Source organism: Schistocerca nitens, chromosome 1, assembly GCF_023898315.1.
Source record: "Schistocerca nitens isolate TAMUIC-IGC-003100 chromosome 1, iqSchNite1.1, whole genome shotgun sequence".
NCBI lineage: Eukaryota > Metazoa > Arthropoda > Insecta > Orthoptera > Acrididae > Schistocerca > Schistocerca nitens.
The window spans coordinates 1,171,688,802-1,171,704,738 of NC_064614.1; the positions used below are offsets into that span (position 1 = coordinate 1,171,688,802).

Sequence of the window (15,937 nt, forward strand, 5' to 3'; positions counted from 1 at the left end):
GAATTTCACAAAATCTCAGGGGATTCTGCATTTTTAACGTAGCACAGGAATTTAATTGTAGTGTGTTTTATAAATCACAAATTTTAAAATACTTAATATTCCAAAGTGTGTTGATTATGTGAATGTTATTCCATACAAATTATAAGTGTTTTAAAAACTGCGTTCAAACTGCTGCTGATGGTCAGTACATCTCAACCAAGAGGAAACAAAAACTCGCTCTTCCCTCCCCTCCCCCCCCCCCCCTTTTTCCATGCTCATCCTTAATTTATCAGGGACTTCTTATAATGCCTTCTTGCTCCCCATACTTGGAATTCTCAGCGATTTTTTTTTTTTTTCTATGTTCGAGTAGCCATCCAGCCTCACAAAGCAAAATGATTTTTAAATTGTAATTTTACACGCCCATCTGATGGACTGGTCCCGGATTAATCTAGTGTGTTATTCGTTTTATCAATATGCATGAACAGTATAATTGCGTAGGCTTCTGCAGCCAGAGTCAGTCGACATAAAAGTTTTCTGGGCGTGATACTGTGTCATAGTGTATAAAACTAATGCTGCTGGAGAAAAACCAACATTTCAGTCACAGTTGCAGCGGCCTTCTTCTGGGTAATGGTTACACCCAGCAATAGTTTTATACATTATGACGCGGTACCATACCCAGAAAACTTTTATGTATGAGCAGGTATAGTAAAACACGAAAAATAATCAGTACACCAGAAATGACTGAGGATCACCACTGCATGGTGGTAGTGGTCAGTGCAAGCCAGGACAGTGCTGTCACTGCTGGAGTACTAGTTATTCTTAGTGTTTTGCTGGCCCTGTTAATATACACTGATAAAACATGTATCACACTAATTCAGGACCACTCAGTCAAATAGATATAGAAAACTATTCTTTTTGTAATGAGAAACATCCAAAAACTTTGTCAATCAATGCCAAGCTGAATAACTGCTTGCTTAAGGGACAGAGGTGGACCAGTACATTATTGACTTGCTTAGTTTTTTAAGGTCTTCCTCTTCAATAAATCATCCATTTTTAGGAAATTATAATCATTTGTTTGAATTAATAGAGGGAAACATTCCACGTGGGAAAAATATATCTAAAAACAAAGATGATGTGACTTACCAAACGAAAGTGCTGGCACATCGATGGACACACAAACAAACACAAACATACACACAAAATTCAAGCTTTCGCAACAAACTGTTTTCTCGTCAGGAAAGAGGGAAGGAGAGGGAAAGATGAAAGGATGTGGGTTTTAAGGGAGAGGGTAAGGAGTCATTCCAATCTCGGGAGCGGAAAGACTTACCTTAGGGTGGAAAAAGGACGGGTATACACTCGCACACACACACATATCCATCCACACATATACAGACACAAGCAGACATATTTAGAGACAAAGAGTTTGGGCCGAGATGTCAGTCGAGGCGGAAGTGAAGAGGCAAAGATGATGATGAATGACAGGTGAGGTATGAGTGGCGGCAACTTGAAATTAGCGGAGATTGAGGCCTGGTGGGTAACGGGAAGAGAGGATATATTGAAGAGCAAGTTCCCATCTCCGGAACATGCCTTGGTGCACGGCCAGCACATCTGGGCACAGTGTTACACCATCCGGGTTATCTGGATACTTCCCACCAACACCAACCTATCCGAACTCCGGAGATGGGAACTTGCTCTTCAATATATCCTCTCTTCCCGTTACCCACCAGGCCTCAATCTCCGCTAATTTCAAGTTGCCGCCACTCATACCTCACCTGTCATTCAACATCATCTTTACCTCTTCACTTCCGCCTCGACTGACATCTCTGCCCAAACTCTTTGTCTTTAAATATGTCTGCTTGTGTCTGTATATGTGTGGATGGATATGTGTGTGTGTGCGAGTGTATACCCGTCCTTTTTTCCCCCTAAGGTAAGTCTTTCCGCTCCCAGGATTGGAATGACTCCTTACCCTCTCCCTTAAAACCCACATCCTTTCGTCTTTCCCTCTCCTTCCCTCTTTCCTGATGAGGCAACAGTTTGTTGCGAAAGCTTGAATTTTGTGTGTATGTTTGTGTTTGTTTGTGTGTCTATCGACGTGCCAGCGCTTTCGTTTGGTAAGTCATATCATCTTTGTTTTTGGATATATAATTATTTGTTTGTCTGTACATGTAGATCACATCTACTGATTTCCATCCAGTTTGGATAATTCCTTTGTGGTCCATCATTCCTTTATCTTAGGATGTCTGTGTGTGTCTTTGTGTGAATATTAGTAATGATAATGGGAAAATTTGTTGCTGCTCTCAGTTTCAGTGGGCCTAGCACCTTGTGGGTATTACACTGACAGGAGGAGATTATTGCCCTTCACAATATGTTGAGATCACTGAAATATTCCTTATAATCCAATGTTTATTTTTGTTTCCACTGGGAAACTTTGAGGTACATTTTTCCATGTATTAATAAAATTGCTTGCCAAGGATTTAATAATTTCAATGAATAATTTTGAGGTGTTGCTACTTTGTAATTTCGTTACTCTTGTGCTCTAACTGAAAATAAACAATAGCTCCTGTTTCATGTCAGTATTTATAGACTCCTCCATCCTCCCCTTTCCCTTATTTCCATTTGAAGGTATATATATACAATTTTTTTTTTTTTTTTAGGCACCTGACAGAAGTGTAACTTAAAGATGTGTTCAAAATGTAACAGAAATAACACAGTGTTTCATAGTGTTTAGTGACTGATTGAAGATTTCCTTAATATGTGAACATAGTCTTTAAGAGAGTATAACACAAGCTTTGAATGTAATTTTAATAACCTAAAACATAATAATAAGTGTTGTAGTCATTGTCTTCTGGGTTTCAGTGAAATGAACAAGTCACCGGTACCACTATTTTTCCTGCAGTCAAAAGCTGTACATTAGATAAATTTAAACAGTGGAGAATCTGTGATGGAATAAGAACAATATGAAAGAAATTAGATTACTACTCACCAGACAGACAAGGTGTTGAATGGCAGACAGACACATTGAAAGAAGACTGTTCGGTACTACCACCTATCAGACAGAGTCCTTGTCTTCTCCAGGTGCTAAGGTGATGACATTAGGTGTGTGTGTGTGTGTGTGTGTGTGTGTGTGTGTTTCTGTTTCTATATGTGAAGGACGACTCTGTCAGATAGCTTATAATATCTAACAGTATTCTTTCAATGTTCCTCTCTCTCGCTCAGCACCAATATGTGATGAGTAACAACCTAATCCTGTTTCATACTGTTTCTGTAGATTTGACATTCTTAAAGTGCTTAAGGTGCCAGTGTTAAAAAATTGTATATAAAAATTTAATCATTTCAAGTGAAATAAAGATTTCCTAGCATACAGTGAAATGAAACTTCCTGGCAGATTAAAACTGTGTGCCCGACCGAGACTCGAACTCGGGACCTTTGCCTTTTGCGGGCAAGTGCTCTACCATCTGAGCTGCCGAAGCACGACTCTCGCCCGGTCTCACAGCTTTACTTCTGCCAGTGTCTCGTCTCCTACCTTCCAAACTTTACAGAAGCTCTCCTGCGAACCTTGCAGAACTAGCACTCCTGAAAGAAAGGATACTGCGTAGACATGGCTTAGCCACAGCCTGGGGGACGTTTCCAGAATGAGATTTTCACTCTACAGCGGAGTGTGCGCTGATATGAAACTTCCTGGTAGAGCACTTGCCCGCGAAAGGCAAAGGTCCCGAGTTCAAGTCTCGGTCGGGCACACAGTTTTAATCTGCCAGGAAGTTTCATATCAGCGCACACTCCGCTGCAGAGTGAAAATCTCATTCTGGATGCAGTGAAATCATTTGAACCCCAAAAACAGGTGAAGTAAATGTACAGGTTAGGGAGGAACCATGTATTATCATTCATAAGACCTGAAATGTCATGTTGACCAGACACTGTTGTAGGAGGCACTATATGTAGCAAAATAAATAATACAAGGGACCTTCAAAAAGTAATTACTCAATATTATGGCATGCCAAGTAACTTTTACTGAATGCTGCACTACATATCAACGTGACACACTTACATGACATACTTGACACTATTTTTCAACAAAGTCACAGTGGGGAAACACTACCACTCATTCAGTTCCTCAGTTTCCTCGATGATAGAAAACTGTTTCTTGGTCAGGGAACCATTCGAGAACTGTTGTGTGAACATCCTCATTGTTGCAAAATCTCTTTCCTCCCAGATGTTCTTTCAGCTTAATGAAAAGACTTACTGGACATTATTGGCTGTGGTCAGTGTCAATGGCCTTCCGTCCAGGTAAGCCTCACCCATGTCTGTGCAGCCTTTGTCACTATGGCCTTTCATTGAGTCACTATCAGATTTTCACAGTGAATCTGTGTGTAATTAATAAGTTTTGCCTACAAGAATGTTACTGTCTAGCGTAGTTCAACCTTAGAGTATGTTTCCAGTTGCAGCGTCCTTTTCCTCACTCCTTGTGATGCACACTGTTATTCACACTGCAGCAGAACGGTCTCTGCAGGAAACTCTGAACTTTTACTCTATTCTGACTATGTGCCACAGTTGTTGTACAATGGCCATAGCTTGGGATGACGTGTAACTGACTTTAGAAGTCTGTTGATAACTTTTTTGAGGGGGTGGGGATTATGTATCTAATTTCGTCATTGGATATAGCATTGAATTTAATTAGTGCTTTATCTTAATATAGGGAGAGATATGAATAAACTGTTGTGTAACATATTATTACAGGTTTGTGTGGGTGATGTTTGCTCTCTTAACCATCATCCACATTTATGCTAACTTCAAAGCTGTACAGTCCCTGACACTGACAACACTGAACCATACCAGATATTGCATCATTCTTGATATGTTGAAAGAAGAGGGTAATAAATTTATTATTGACTCGCCCAAAAATGTCAACAGACGGGAACTTAGCTTTTCCATTAATGGTGAGTAAAGAGTTATTTTGTGCTGCATACTTTAATCATGGGCCATGTTCAAACTGGTGGCATTAGGGGCCATCCCATGTGTCACAAGTTGTCACGATCAAGATCTCATATATGAAAACATGTATACAGAACTTAATTATTGTCGATAGTAAAAGAAACTTAACGGCAGACATTTCACAGGAAACTATTAACCTACCTGCTGAACTGCTATTTGGTGTTAACTGACATTGATCTTGGGATAATGTCAGATATAAGGCATGGTTCACACTGAGGTGACACGATATGTTACGTGACTTGTGATGAGATGCAGAAGCAGCCTGCATCGATGGAACACGTAGAAACATAATAGTACCAACATAACTAGTTCACACTGGGCCAACAATGTTGCGACACAGACACACCTCTGTCGCATTGCCTGGCACAACACTTGAGTGCTGGTTGCTGCTAGAGCTTTTCTTGATACAAAGGGAGGGAAATTTCAAGTCATCAGATGTGTCTCAAAAACAATTGTTTCACATCCATCTCTATTGTTAGTATTTCAGTAAAACTTTTACTTTTCAAGTAAAGAATTAAAAATCTCTGTTTTGTGATGCAGGTGTGTTCTCTGATATGCAGGCTTCCTTGTTTGACTTTGAGGAAACTATCCAGTGAACAAAAAAGTTGATTTTTCTGCATCTGACAATTTGGTATTACAGCTTGATAATGAACTGGTTTTTGTTTCATTATTGCCCATAGTTATTGTGATATGTCACAAATAAGTAAACCACCAGGCATATTTTGAAAAATTTGCAGTGAAGAATATAATTGCTGGTCAGTTTACATTGGTGGATTTTAGGTCATAGATTGCTGTGTATGGAATATAGCTAATGTATTGAAATTGTTTTAGTGGTGGAAGGAGAGCAATACATCTTTCCATTCTTGAGAAAAAAACACGAGATATGTTGAAGGTTGTCCTTGGTGAGGTTGGCAGATGTGTGACACTATTGCCACCTGCTGTACCATGCTATGCAGAGTCCGTAGCTGCCTCGTGTTCCTCTTTTCCGAGTGCTGCCGATACAAACCTAAGCTGGAAATGATAGACACAGGGAGGCATCAGCTGATGATGCTGACTTAATGTTTTCTCAGTCTATGCTCCATGATTTCAGGGAAATTTTGTGACTTGTGTAAAACAGATCTGAAAGCTATATTCATGTTACTGAATTTGCAGCTGGATGAAGCCGAGAAGGGCACATTGGACTTTTTCTTATCATCATGGGCATCTTCCAGTTCTTCAAACACATAGTCTATGTCCACACTGAGTTCACCACTCACTGCTACACCATCAGTAGTGACTGATTTCACTTTAGATCTAGTAACACTTCTTCTGAATTCTCTGCAAGATAATCATATATTACTCTGCAAAATTGAACAGTTGTAGAAATACTATCCCACCTTTATTAACTTGCAATCATAATTTATAAATGTACCACATGGAATAAAGCACCATTCTAGGTGGTAATACAAAGAATAAACTTTTCATGATGGTACTTTTAATGAAATTCACACACACAACTTATCCTCTTGTAATGAGTAACTTCTCAACAGGAGAAAGAGTAAAGCAAAAATTTGTATCTTATTTTGTCAGAGTAGCTGAAACAATATAGGGAGGTTGCTTCAAAAAGTGGAAATGGTCTTGACTCATTTTGTAGAATTCACATAATTTTTCGTGTTGACAGACCTCACGAGAAACCATAGCCGAATTATGTTTCATATTTATAGCATTGTATGGGCGCACTCTACTAGTTCCATCACTTTCTAAGTGTTTTAAGCTTTAAATGATGATATCCCACAGTAACATCCTTTTTGGAAGAACACTCATGATTGCAAATTAACCAGAAGCAGAAACATGGTTCTTGCTGTCTTATTTCTTGTTCTTCGGCAAGTCACATCGCATATTGTATCACCTCATTGTGAGCCATGCATAAACATGGTGCTAAGACAGAAAGATAATGATACGTAAGAAGCTAAGTGAAATAAGTTGGAGCACTACTTACAGAAGTAAATGATGATGTACATGGACAGAAGAGAGAGTTTATGATTAAAGTGACTGGTTTGACAACACAACTTCCCCCCCCCCCCTCTCTCTCTCCCTCCCCCTCCCTCTCCCCCCTGTCCTCCTCCCCCTCCCCTCCCTCCCTCCCCCCCTCCTAATGAAAATAATGAATAAACTTCAGTGAAACTTCCTTACAGATTTGAATAGGAGATGTTTACAGGAAAAATTATGCTGAATTTTTTTTTTGGCACTTATCCATCACAGTATGCATACTGGACTAGCACTGGGCAGTGATGTTAAAAATCCTTGCCCATCCCCCATCCACTCAGATTAAGGTTTCCCATTGTTTTCCGAAATTGCTTAAATCAAATGTCATGGTTTTTTTGTACACAGCCATTTTACTTCACCATCCTCCCCTGATTAGAGCTTGTGTTCTGTCCCTGATGACCTGATAGATTAAAACACTTAATCATCCTCCCTTTGCTTTTCCAGTACACTATTGTGGATCATCATTTCTTCAGTTGTGGTTTTTGCCAAGCACACTTGTCCTTCAGGGGTAGTAGTGCCATGGAAGATTCTGGTGCAATATTTTAAAATGTGTGCCACCATCCCTCAACATCAGGGAGGGATGACACATCAGGAAGGGATGACAGCTATGCTAACAAGCACTAAAAAGTTGCTTCTGTCAGCCACCATTACTGTATCGCCACCACAACAGTGACGTGTGCTAGCTATGTAAAAATTAAGATGATAGCTGTGAAATTTGCACTGGCAGCGTCCCAGATACTCACACTTGTATCCAGACAAATAAATTTAGTAAACCACTTCTGAACCATACCATGAGATGAAGTAAATTTCCATTCTACTTCACTTTTCCTTCCGCTTCCCTATTATTATCCATCCATGGAGCAGAGCTTTTATTAAAATTCATTGTTAAATGGTTTTCCATGTGTGTGTGATTTAAACTATTCTTAATGAAGGGGTAACACAGAGAGCAAACCATATTTCTTTGAGTATAAGCTAAAGAGATGTCTAAAATCAGTCAAAGAAAAAGAAAACTTATCAGAAGATTGGCAGTTCATGTTGTGCTGTTGGTCTTGACAGATGTCTTGTCCAGTTGCTATGCGGGCTGTATGCCAGGCTGACCTTCTCTGGTTGCAAAAGTTGCTTGTGTGTTGAAGTTTGGATGTATTTGTCAGAGGCATATCCTTGTTGTCATTTGCTGTTGTACTATGTATGATTCTCTTCTTTTTTGTGCTGATGTGGTCAGGTGCCATCATAACTACTGGTCGAGTATTCCTCTCTTCCTCTTGCCTCCAATGCCCAGCTGGTAAAGCTTGGACAGTCCTGCCATTGGGAACATTTGGGCAAACGATGCAGTTACTGGTTGTGGTGTTGTGTGACAGGTTGCAGTCATATTCTGTTCACTTAAAAAAGCAACCTTTTTCTGCACTATTTGAGGTGAAAACAGATCATTTTATTTTAGATAGTGGAGCATATTCTTGTTGAAGTGTGGAATGAATTTGTGTATATTTATTCTTACCTTTATTTTGATGTAGTCTGTTGCCTGCTCTGTTCTGTTATTCTGTTAACTTTCCAATTTATTTATTTATTTATTTATTTATTTATTTATTTATTATTTTTTTACTTGTACAAACGATATTGATTGCTTAGGCTAATGATTAGTGGAGATTGTTCAGTTGTACACCTAATCTGAATAATTTCTCCATAAAATTCTCAGTTTGAAAACACCACTTTGTAGTCTTAACTCGAGCAGACGCTCCTACATATAAAGTGCGCCAACCAGAAATAACACTGTCTTGTACCATTCCATTGTTGTTTTACAATTGTGGATCCATACTTATTCCTTCAGTATTGCTTCAGCTAACACAGTGATAAGTTTATGTTGTCATGCATCCAAGCTAGCAGCTGTAATAAAATACAAACAGCGAGCCAGGTGAGAAAAAAATTTAAGATCCTTATAAGAAAATGCTGCAGATTCTGAGCTAGCAGCACTACACCATAATGAATTAGGTGAATTAGTTGTCTATGAGATAATTAGTAATCGAATAAGCACTTGACGGGGATCTGAAGCAGCTGCGCTTGTTAATGCTCTATGTAGGTCACTAGTGGGGGTAACACTTGGACATGCCAACAAAGTGATAGAACGAAAATTTATTTTATTATTGTTTAATTAAACAGTGATTTAGCTCATATAATATACATTTATTTAATCTTTGTTTAATTAAACTAAGATTAAACTGTGGTTTAGCTCACACATCCTTATCATGGTAATATAAAAACAGGAATTCCTTAGACATGTACAAAGCACACCACAGACTTGCTTGTATTATGAAAATCGGCGAACCCACTCGAGGGTTAACTTATGTATTCCCTCTTTCATAGGGGAACACATTTTCCATTCACAGCTTGATAGTGGCTCTTTGTAATTGTCTACCACTTTCCCTAAATCCTTTTACTTTCTCCATATCGACAGGTACCTAACATTTAAATGTGCATTTCATTTTCCGTATGGTATATGTAACTTTCAGAAATTAAAAAATTCCCCATAATTGTGAATTGTTAATTCTATCTTGTGTAATCTATTCAACAGTTTGGACAGTAATTGAAGACATGTTATCACTTTTGTATGTATTTCACTTCATAAGGGTAGACATTTTTGTCCTTGTGAGATAGTGCATCTGTTAATTAGTTAAAACTGACTATTTATGCTACTTAAATGAGGAATTCTTGCAAATACAAGGCCAGTGAGTAAATTTGCTGTCTAACAGTTTCGTTGCTCGTAAGAGATGTTAATGGCATACGACCTGTATAGCAGTTGTTTCCTCATGGCGAGAATGCCATTTTAACTTGTTAAAAGCCAATACTGCCCGTGCGGTAGCATTCTCGCTTCCCATGCCCGGGTTCCCGGGTTCGATTCCCGGCGGGGTCAGGGATTTTCTCTGCCTCGTGATGACTGGGTGTTGTGTGATGTCCTTAGGTTAGTTAGGTTTAAGTAGTTCTAAGTTCTAGGGGACTGATGACCATAGATGTTAAGTCCCATAGTGCTCAGAGCCACTTGAACCAATACTGCCACCAGTAAGTAGTACTTTGTTATTAAATAATTGTGTTGACACATACTGAGAACTTTGCTTGTGGAATTTATAGCCAAACATATTTCATTTCTTGGCCACTCTGTCTCTTGAAACACTTTGTACCTCGTTCTGTATCCAGAATAAAGGTGACACATCAGGCTGTGTGTGTAGCTGTCTTTAATACTCTGAAATTCACTTGTACATTCTCTGCTTGATAACCATGATTTATTTTGTTTCCTCAAATTAATTTAATCTCAGAAATTCATAACCTGATCCCTGGTATATTTTTGCTGACACCTGTTGAGGTCAAGAAATCTTTAAGTTGTTTGTTTGTTATCACTAAGTTCTGGGCACTGTTGGAAGCAACTTCTTCTTCTTCTTCTTCTTCTTCTTCTTCTCCTCCCCCCCCCCCCCCTTCTGCCCCCTCTTCTTCTTCTACCAACTTTTCATAATGTCAGTGGTCTCACACAAGGAATTTTAAAGAAAGGCTGATGTTGTCTAAAGTGGTGGATGATTAATTCTATCCTGTGGATCCCAAAACCATTATCCCGTCCTCATAATGGGAAATGCCTATTGTGTTCAAAGGCTGTTTGAGGTATCTGGACAGTCCTTGAACACTCCAAACATGTAATAAATGATTAAAACACAACACAGTATTCACAACATGTGCGGCAAAGTAAACTAATGCCTACCTTTAGTGTCACTGGTTGTCTGTTCCATGCTGTTTCAGAAATAGTTCTGTATTGTCATTGAATGTCAGCAACATTGTACAATGATAATAGTTGTATTCTCACTGTGAGTCTCTGGAGCTCCAAGGCAGAGCAAGGTGTGCGGCATTTTAAGAAGACTGGTACAGTTGCATGCAGTCAGTAGAAGTGAAGAGGGCATACTCTGCTGGCACCATCCGTCTGAATATGGCAAGCCTTAGTGGAGAGCGCCTCGCGGAGGCATCTACTGACCTTATGTTTAAGTGCCACATATTCTGCTGAGATATGGGGAGTGTGTGATACCACAGAACTGATGTGCTAAACTACTGTCCAATATCCTTGACACACACTTGCTGTAGAATCTTAGAACATATTCTGCGCTCAAATGGAATGAAGTGTCTCAAACAGAATGACCACCTCCATCCCATCCAACATGGATTCAGAAAAAATAAATCATATGTATCCAACTCACATTTTTCTCACATGATATCCTGAAATCCATGAATAAAGGCAGTCAGGTAGAGGCAGTATTTCTCAAATCGTAAAAAGTGTTTCACTCAGCACAGAATCTGTACTGATTATCGGAAGTGTGATCATACGGGATACAAAGTGAAGTTCATGACTAGAGTGAGGATTTCTTGATAGAGTAGCTGCAGCATGTTATCATGGATGGAGAGTCATCGAGAGATGTGGAAGTAGCTTCGGGTGTGCCCCAGTGAAGTGTGTGGGGATCCTATCTGTTCATGTTGCGTGCTAATGGCCTTACAGGCAATATTAAATGCAACTTCAGACTTTTTGCACATGGTTATCTAAAATGAAGTACTGTCTAAAAATAGATGCAAAAATCATCAAATCTTGATGAGATTTGAAAGTGATGCAAATATAGGAAACTTGCATTAAATGTTTAGAAATGTAAATTTGTGCACGTTACAATGAAAAAAATGTAGTATACAATGATTACAGTATTAAAGAGTGGGTGTAACAGATTGTAGGGTTTTGAAATGGAATGAGTATGTGGTACCTGTACCAAATAGGACTAGCATAGATATTACACATATACAGAGAAGGGTTAGGGGTTTGTCGGGCCCCCCTTCCCCTTTTGTATGCCCCCCCCCCCTCTCTCTCTCTCTCTCTCTCTCTCTCTCTGTGTGTGTGTGTGTGTGTGTGTGTGTGTGTGTGTGTGTGCGTGCGTGCGTGCACGCGCGCGCATGTGCGTGTGTGAGGATAAGAATAGATTAATTGCAGCATCCACAGCGGAATTTAAACAATATTTTTTTCCCACAATCCATACATGAATGAAACAGGAAGAAGGCCTTCAGAGTAGTTTGCAGAGTATGGATGTAGATGCAGATGTGTAGATCAGAGACTCACCCATTCTATAAAGCAAGAGGGTATTCTGTGGCAGATCTGACAACAGAGTACATTGCTGATGCAGGCATATGTTTTTTGGAACACACCATTCAGTGTGAACTGTTGAATGTGGATTTGGCAGGAGATGACTCCACGTTGACTGAGGGAACAGGTTGCCTGGTCGGATATATCAAGTTTTTGTGATATACAAAGTCGGTGGTCGTGCACCATCATCCACATAAATGGCATTTTTAACTCTGCAACGTTCCAATGATGCAGGCCAGTGGAGGCAGTACCATACCATGTAGGACATTCACCTGGGCTTCCATGGGAACTGTAGTAGTAATCAAAAGGTACCATAACAGCTTGGACTGTGTGAACATTATCATGGACTACCTGCATTACTTCATGCCTTTTACCTTCCCTGACAGTGATGGCATCTTTCAGTAGGGCAACTGTCCAGTCACAAGTCATAATAACGCTACAGTGATTCAAGGAGAATGCTAGTGAACTCACAATGATGTCTTTTGATCTGAACTTGGTTTTAACTCATCTGTGAAACTATCATATTTTCTTCCCACTGACTGTTGGGGAAGTACAGTATTCCACTTTTCCTTAGTGACTGATTAAATTTAACACATTAGCTATTGCTGATATGCAGGTTTCATACGAACTGCACCTCCATGTTGCCTGTTAAATTTCTTTTTTAATCTGAGTAACTACTCAAGGTAGTCCAAGAGAGAACTAACTTGGTTGCACAGTTTTTCCATCGAATTTCAGAATTCAGGGTTCATCAGAATTCCGAACAAATGACTTTCTTAAATTTCTTCTTATAACTAATTGATATGGTTGAGATTCCATGCAAAGGAAGGACATAGGCCACTCCAATGCTGGTCGTATACCCTTTGGACCTTAGTTTCTCCTGGGAGACTTCAAACCAAGACTTTGCTTTGAAGAGCCTGTCAGATTCTTTGAATTGCTGATATCACATTATGCAGCCTGCGCTACTGGAATGCATGCTATAGGTGGCTTATCAAAAATCTAATTTTTATTTTAGAAATTTGGGTCTACCTGGCCTCCTTGCCCTTCTGGTGACTCTAGAAATGAAATTTATTTTTACTATTTTAATGGCAGTGGCTAACCAGCTGCTCATATCTTCTACATTTTATCACTGCCTTTAAATTTGTCCTCTGTGCTATTTTGTCTGTCTGAAACCTTTGTTTGAATTTTTTAATTGCTTGCCATCTCCTAAAAATCTCTTTCATGAATCATACTTTATGCTTTCTGATTTATTGATAAAGGTTTCAAGTTTTTATATACAGCTCTCAATCAAGACAGTTATCCATATCTCCATATGGGACCAGATCTATTGACATGTTTCAATAACCTGTGTTGTGCACCAAACAGTGCCTCCGCTTTCGTTGATTAAAACTTTAACTTCCCCTTTTCAGTGTTCCCAACAGTCTGCTCTATCTTACCATAGTAATTATCTCATTATAAAAATAACTGAATAGATCTTTCTGTGTATGTGCTTGGAGGCTGGGGGTGCTTTCCTGTACACAAGTTTGCTTTTGTACCTGGTGAGTGAGTGCATCTGGATGTGAGATTTAGCCATTGTTTAAGTTTATGCTAATGCTGAAGCCTGTATTGAAGCCAAAACCAATGTAGTCCAGCGTAAACAGTGGTGGCTTATTTGCCAAATCTGTCAGGGTCAAACATGCACTCAGTATAGGTATAGATATTTTATTTGCTAACAAAAATAATTGTTGCCCTTGTATGAACTTGATTTTTGTACATCACATAATTACATTACATCTGTAGTGTTGATATACAATTTACCATGCAGTAGATGAAACTAAATTTAGACTTATCCTATTTTCCAAAATTTTTAGGGTTTTTCCACTGCTGGATCAGGTATCAAAATTTAGGGAAAGTTTCTGGAAATGAGCTGAGTGTATCCTTGATAAACTGTTGCACTCTAATTATCTTCTTCTGACATAAGACTATTTATCTCAATTGTTGGTTGTTCTATGACTTCACACTTACCGTATTTACTCGAATCTAAGCCGCACTTTTTTCCGGTTTTTGTAATCCAAAAAACCGCCTGCGGCTTAGAATCGAGTGGAAAGTAAGCGGGAGTTCTGTAAAATGTTGGTAGGTGCCGCCACAACTAAGTTCTGCCATCAAATATATGTAGCGCCACACAGGCATGCTTTGCAGGCACAAAGATAAATGCTGGCGCCAAAACCTCTGCATCAGTAAACACATTTAAAAAAAAAAAAAAAAAAAAGTGGAAGATGAGCTTTTTTCTCTGCCCCGGGTTTCGACCACTGCATTTTCATACATTATCCAACGTAGTAAATACAAATTCTGTATTGTACATCTTCGAATGTAGCAGCATTTCAGTGTACTACGAAAATCCGACTGGCAAGACTGGGATGTTTGTCAATATGGCCAATTCAACGTTCTGAATTTTTTCCTACCTGTGAGAAGAGATGGTTGCTAATAGGAACTTTTATGTATTGTGAATCACTTGCAGTATTTTCTTCACCATAAGAATAATACGAATATAAACATTTTGCCATGTATTGTTTCGTGTTTACTCATTTAAATCCTGTCTGCCTAATAAACTACGAACTAGAGTGAGACAACAGCAAACGCGGAAGAATATACATATCATGTCATGTTTATATTCGTATTATTCTTATGCCTAATAGTGGTACAGTCAGAAATGAAGCACGGCAATTGACTAGATTTTTAAATCTAAGATGACTCTCATTTCTGTGCAGAATGTAATGTACTAAAGAGGCATCTGCAAAGATTTTCAAACGGAGAAAAATTTTCGCTAAACTCTCATTCAGAACATCTTCTATCATACGCAGTCTATTATTTGGTTCTTGTTGATCATTATCGAAGAAAGCAGCATTGTAAGTAACAACAATAGCAGTCTCTTGCCATTGTTTCGCTAATGAGATGATTCCTCTCTTTCGTTTCTTAATTCGGCGGTAGCCTACACAAAAGCAAGCCATGCCGCGAGCGGCGACAGGTCATAAACACACACATTATCAGAATGCGACAAAAAATGCATGACACAGTACAGTAATGCATTTTCAGCTTAGAGTGACGTAAACACCTATAACAAAGAGAACGGCACTTACCAGATCAAAGAAAAATAAGCAATCAATTCAAACCAGACGAAGCACGTGAAAAAGGAAGGGTACCCGTGTAAATACGGACGGAGCGCCTGACGCATAGCAATGGCTACCTGGTAAAGCTTAACTGCTAAGCTTACGACTTGAACCAAACTACTGTAGCTGTATCGTCATTCATTCGACCTAAATTGTGTCTCATATTACAATGGACCAACTTTGTTTCGATTTGGAGGTGCGGCCTAAAACTTTTCTCTCCCATTGAATTTCGAGTCTCAAATTTCAGGTGCGGCTTAGATTTGGGAAAAAAATTTTTTCCCTTGATTTCGAGTCTCATTTTTCAGGTGCGGCTTAGATTCGAGTAAATACGGTATTTTGTACTGATTATCTTTCCTTCCCGTATACATCCCTTCAGTGACAAGCCTATGTCCTATATCTTCCCATGTATCTCCTCCCATATAAGGTGGTAAATTCCCCCTAGTTTTGCTGTTACCATTCTTTGTGCAAGATTTTCCCAAGGCAGTGTCCTAATCATTTATGTAACATGGTCATTCTGTAGACTCCCATTACATAACTGGTTGACTTCTGGTGTACATCATCTATGTGCTTTGACCAGTATCTTTGCTAGTGATCCCATATTTGTGCTGAATATTCCAACTAGCATCTTTCAGTGCACATGTAGGCTTTCTCC

At 39.1% G+C, this 15,937-nt stretch overlaps 1 protein-coding gene across 1 annotated transcript in view; it reads left to right on the plus strand.

Moving 5' to 3' along the window:
• Nucleotides 1-15,937, plus strand: part of LOC126200092 (RUS family member 1) — a 102,260-nt gene that overhangs the window by 60,038 nt on the left and 26,285 nt on the right. Inside the window, exon 6 of the mRNA XM_049936678.1 lies at nt 4,714-4,913. Coding sequence (XP_049792635.1) covers nt 4,714-4,913 — 200 coding nt within the window. The remainder of the gene's footprint in view (nt 1-4,713; nt 4,914-15,937) is intronic.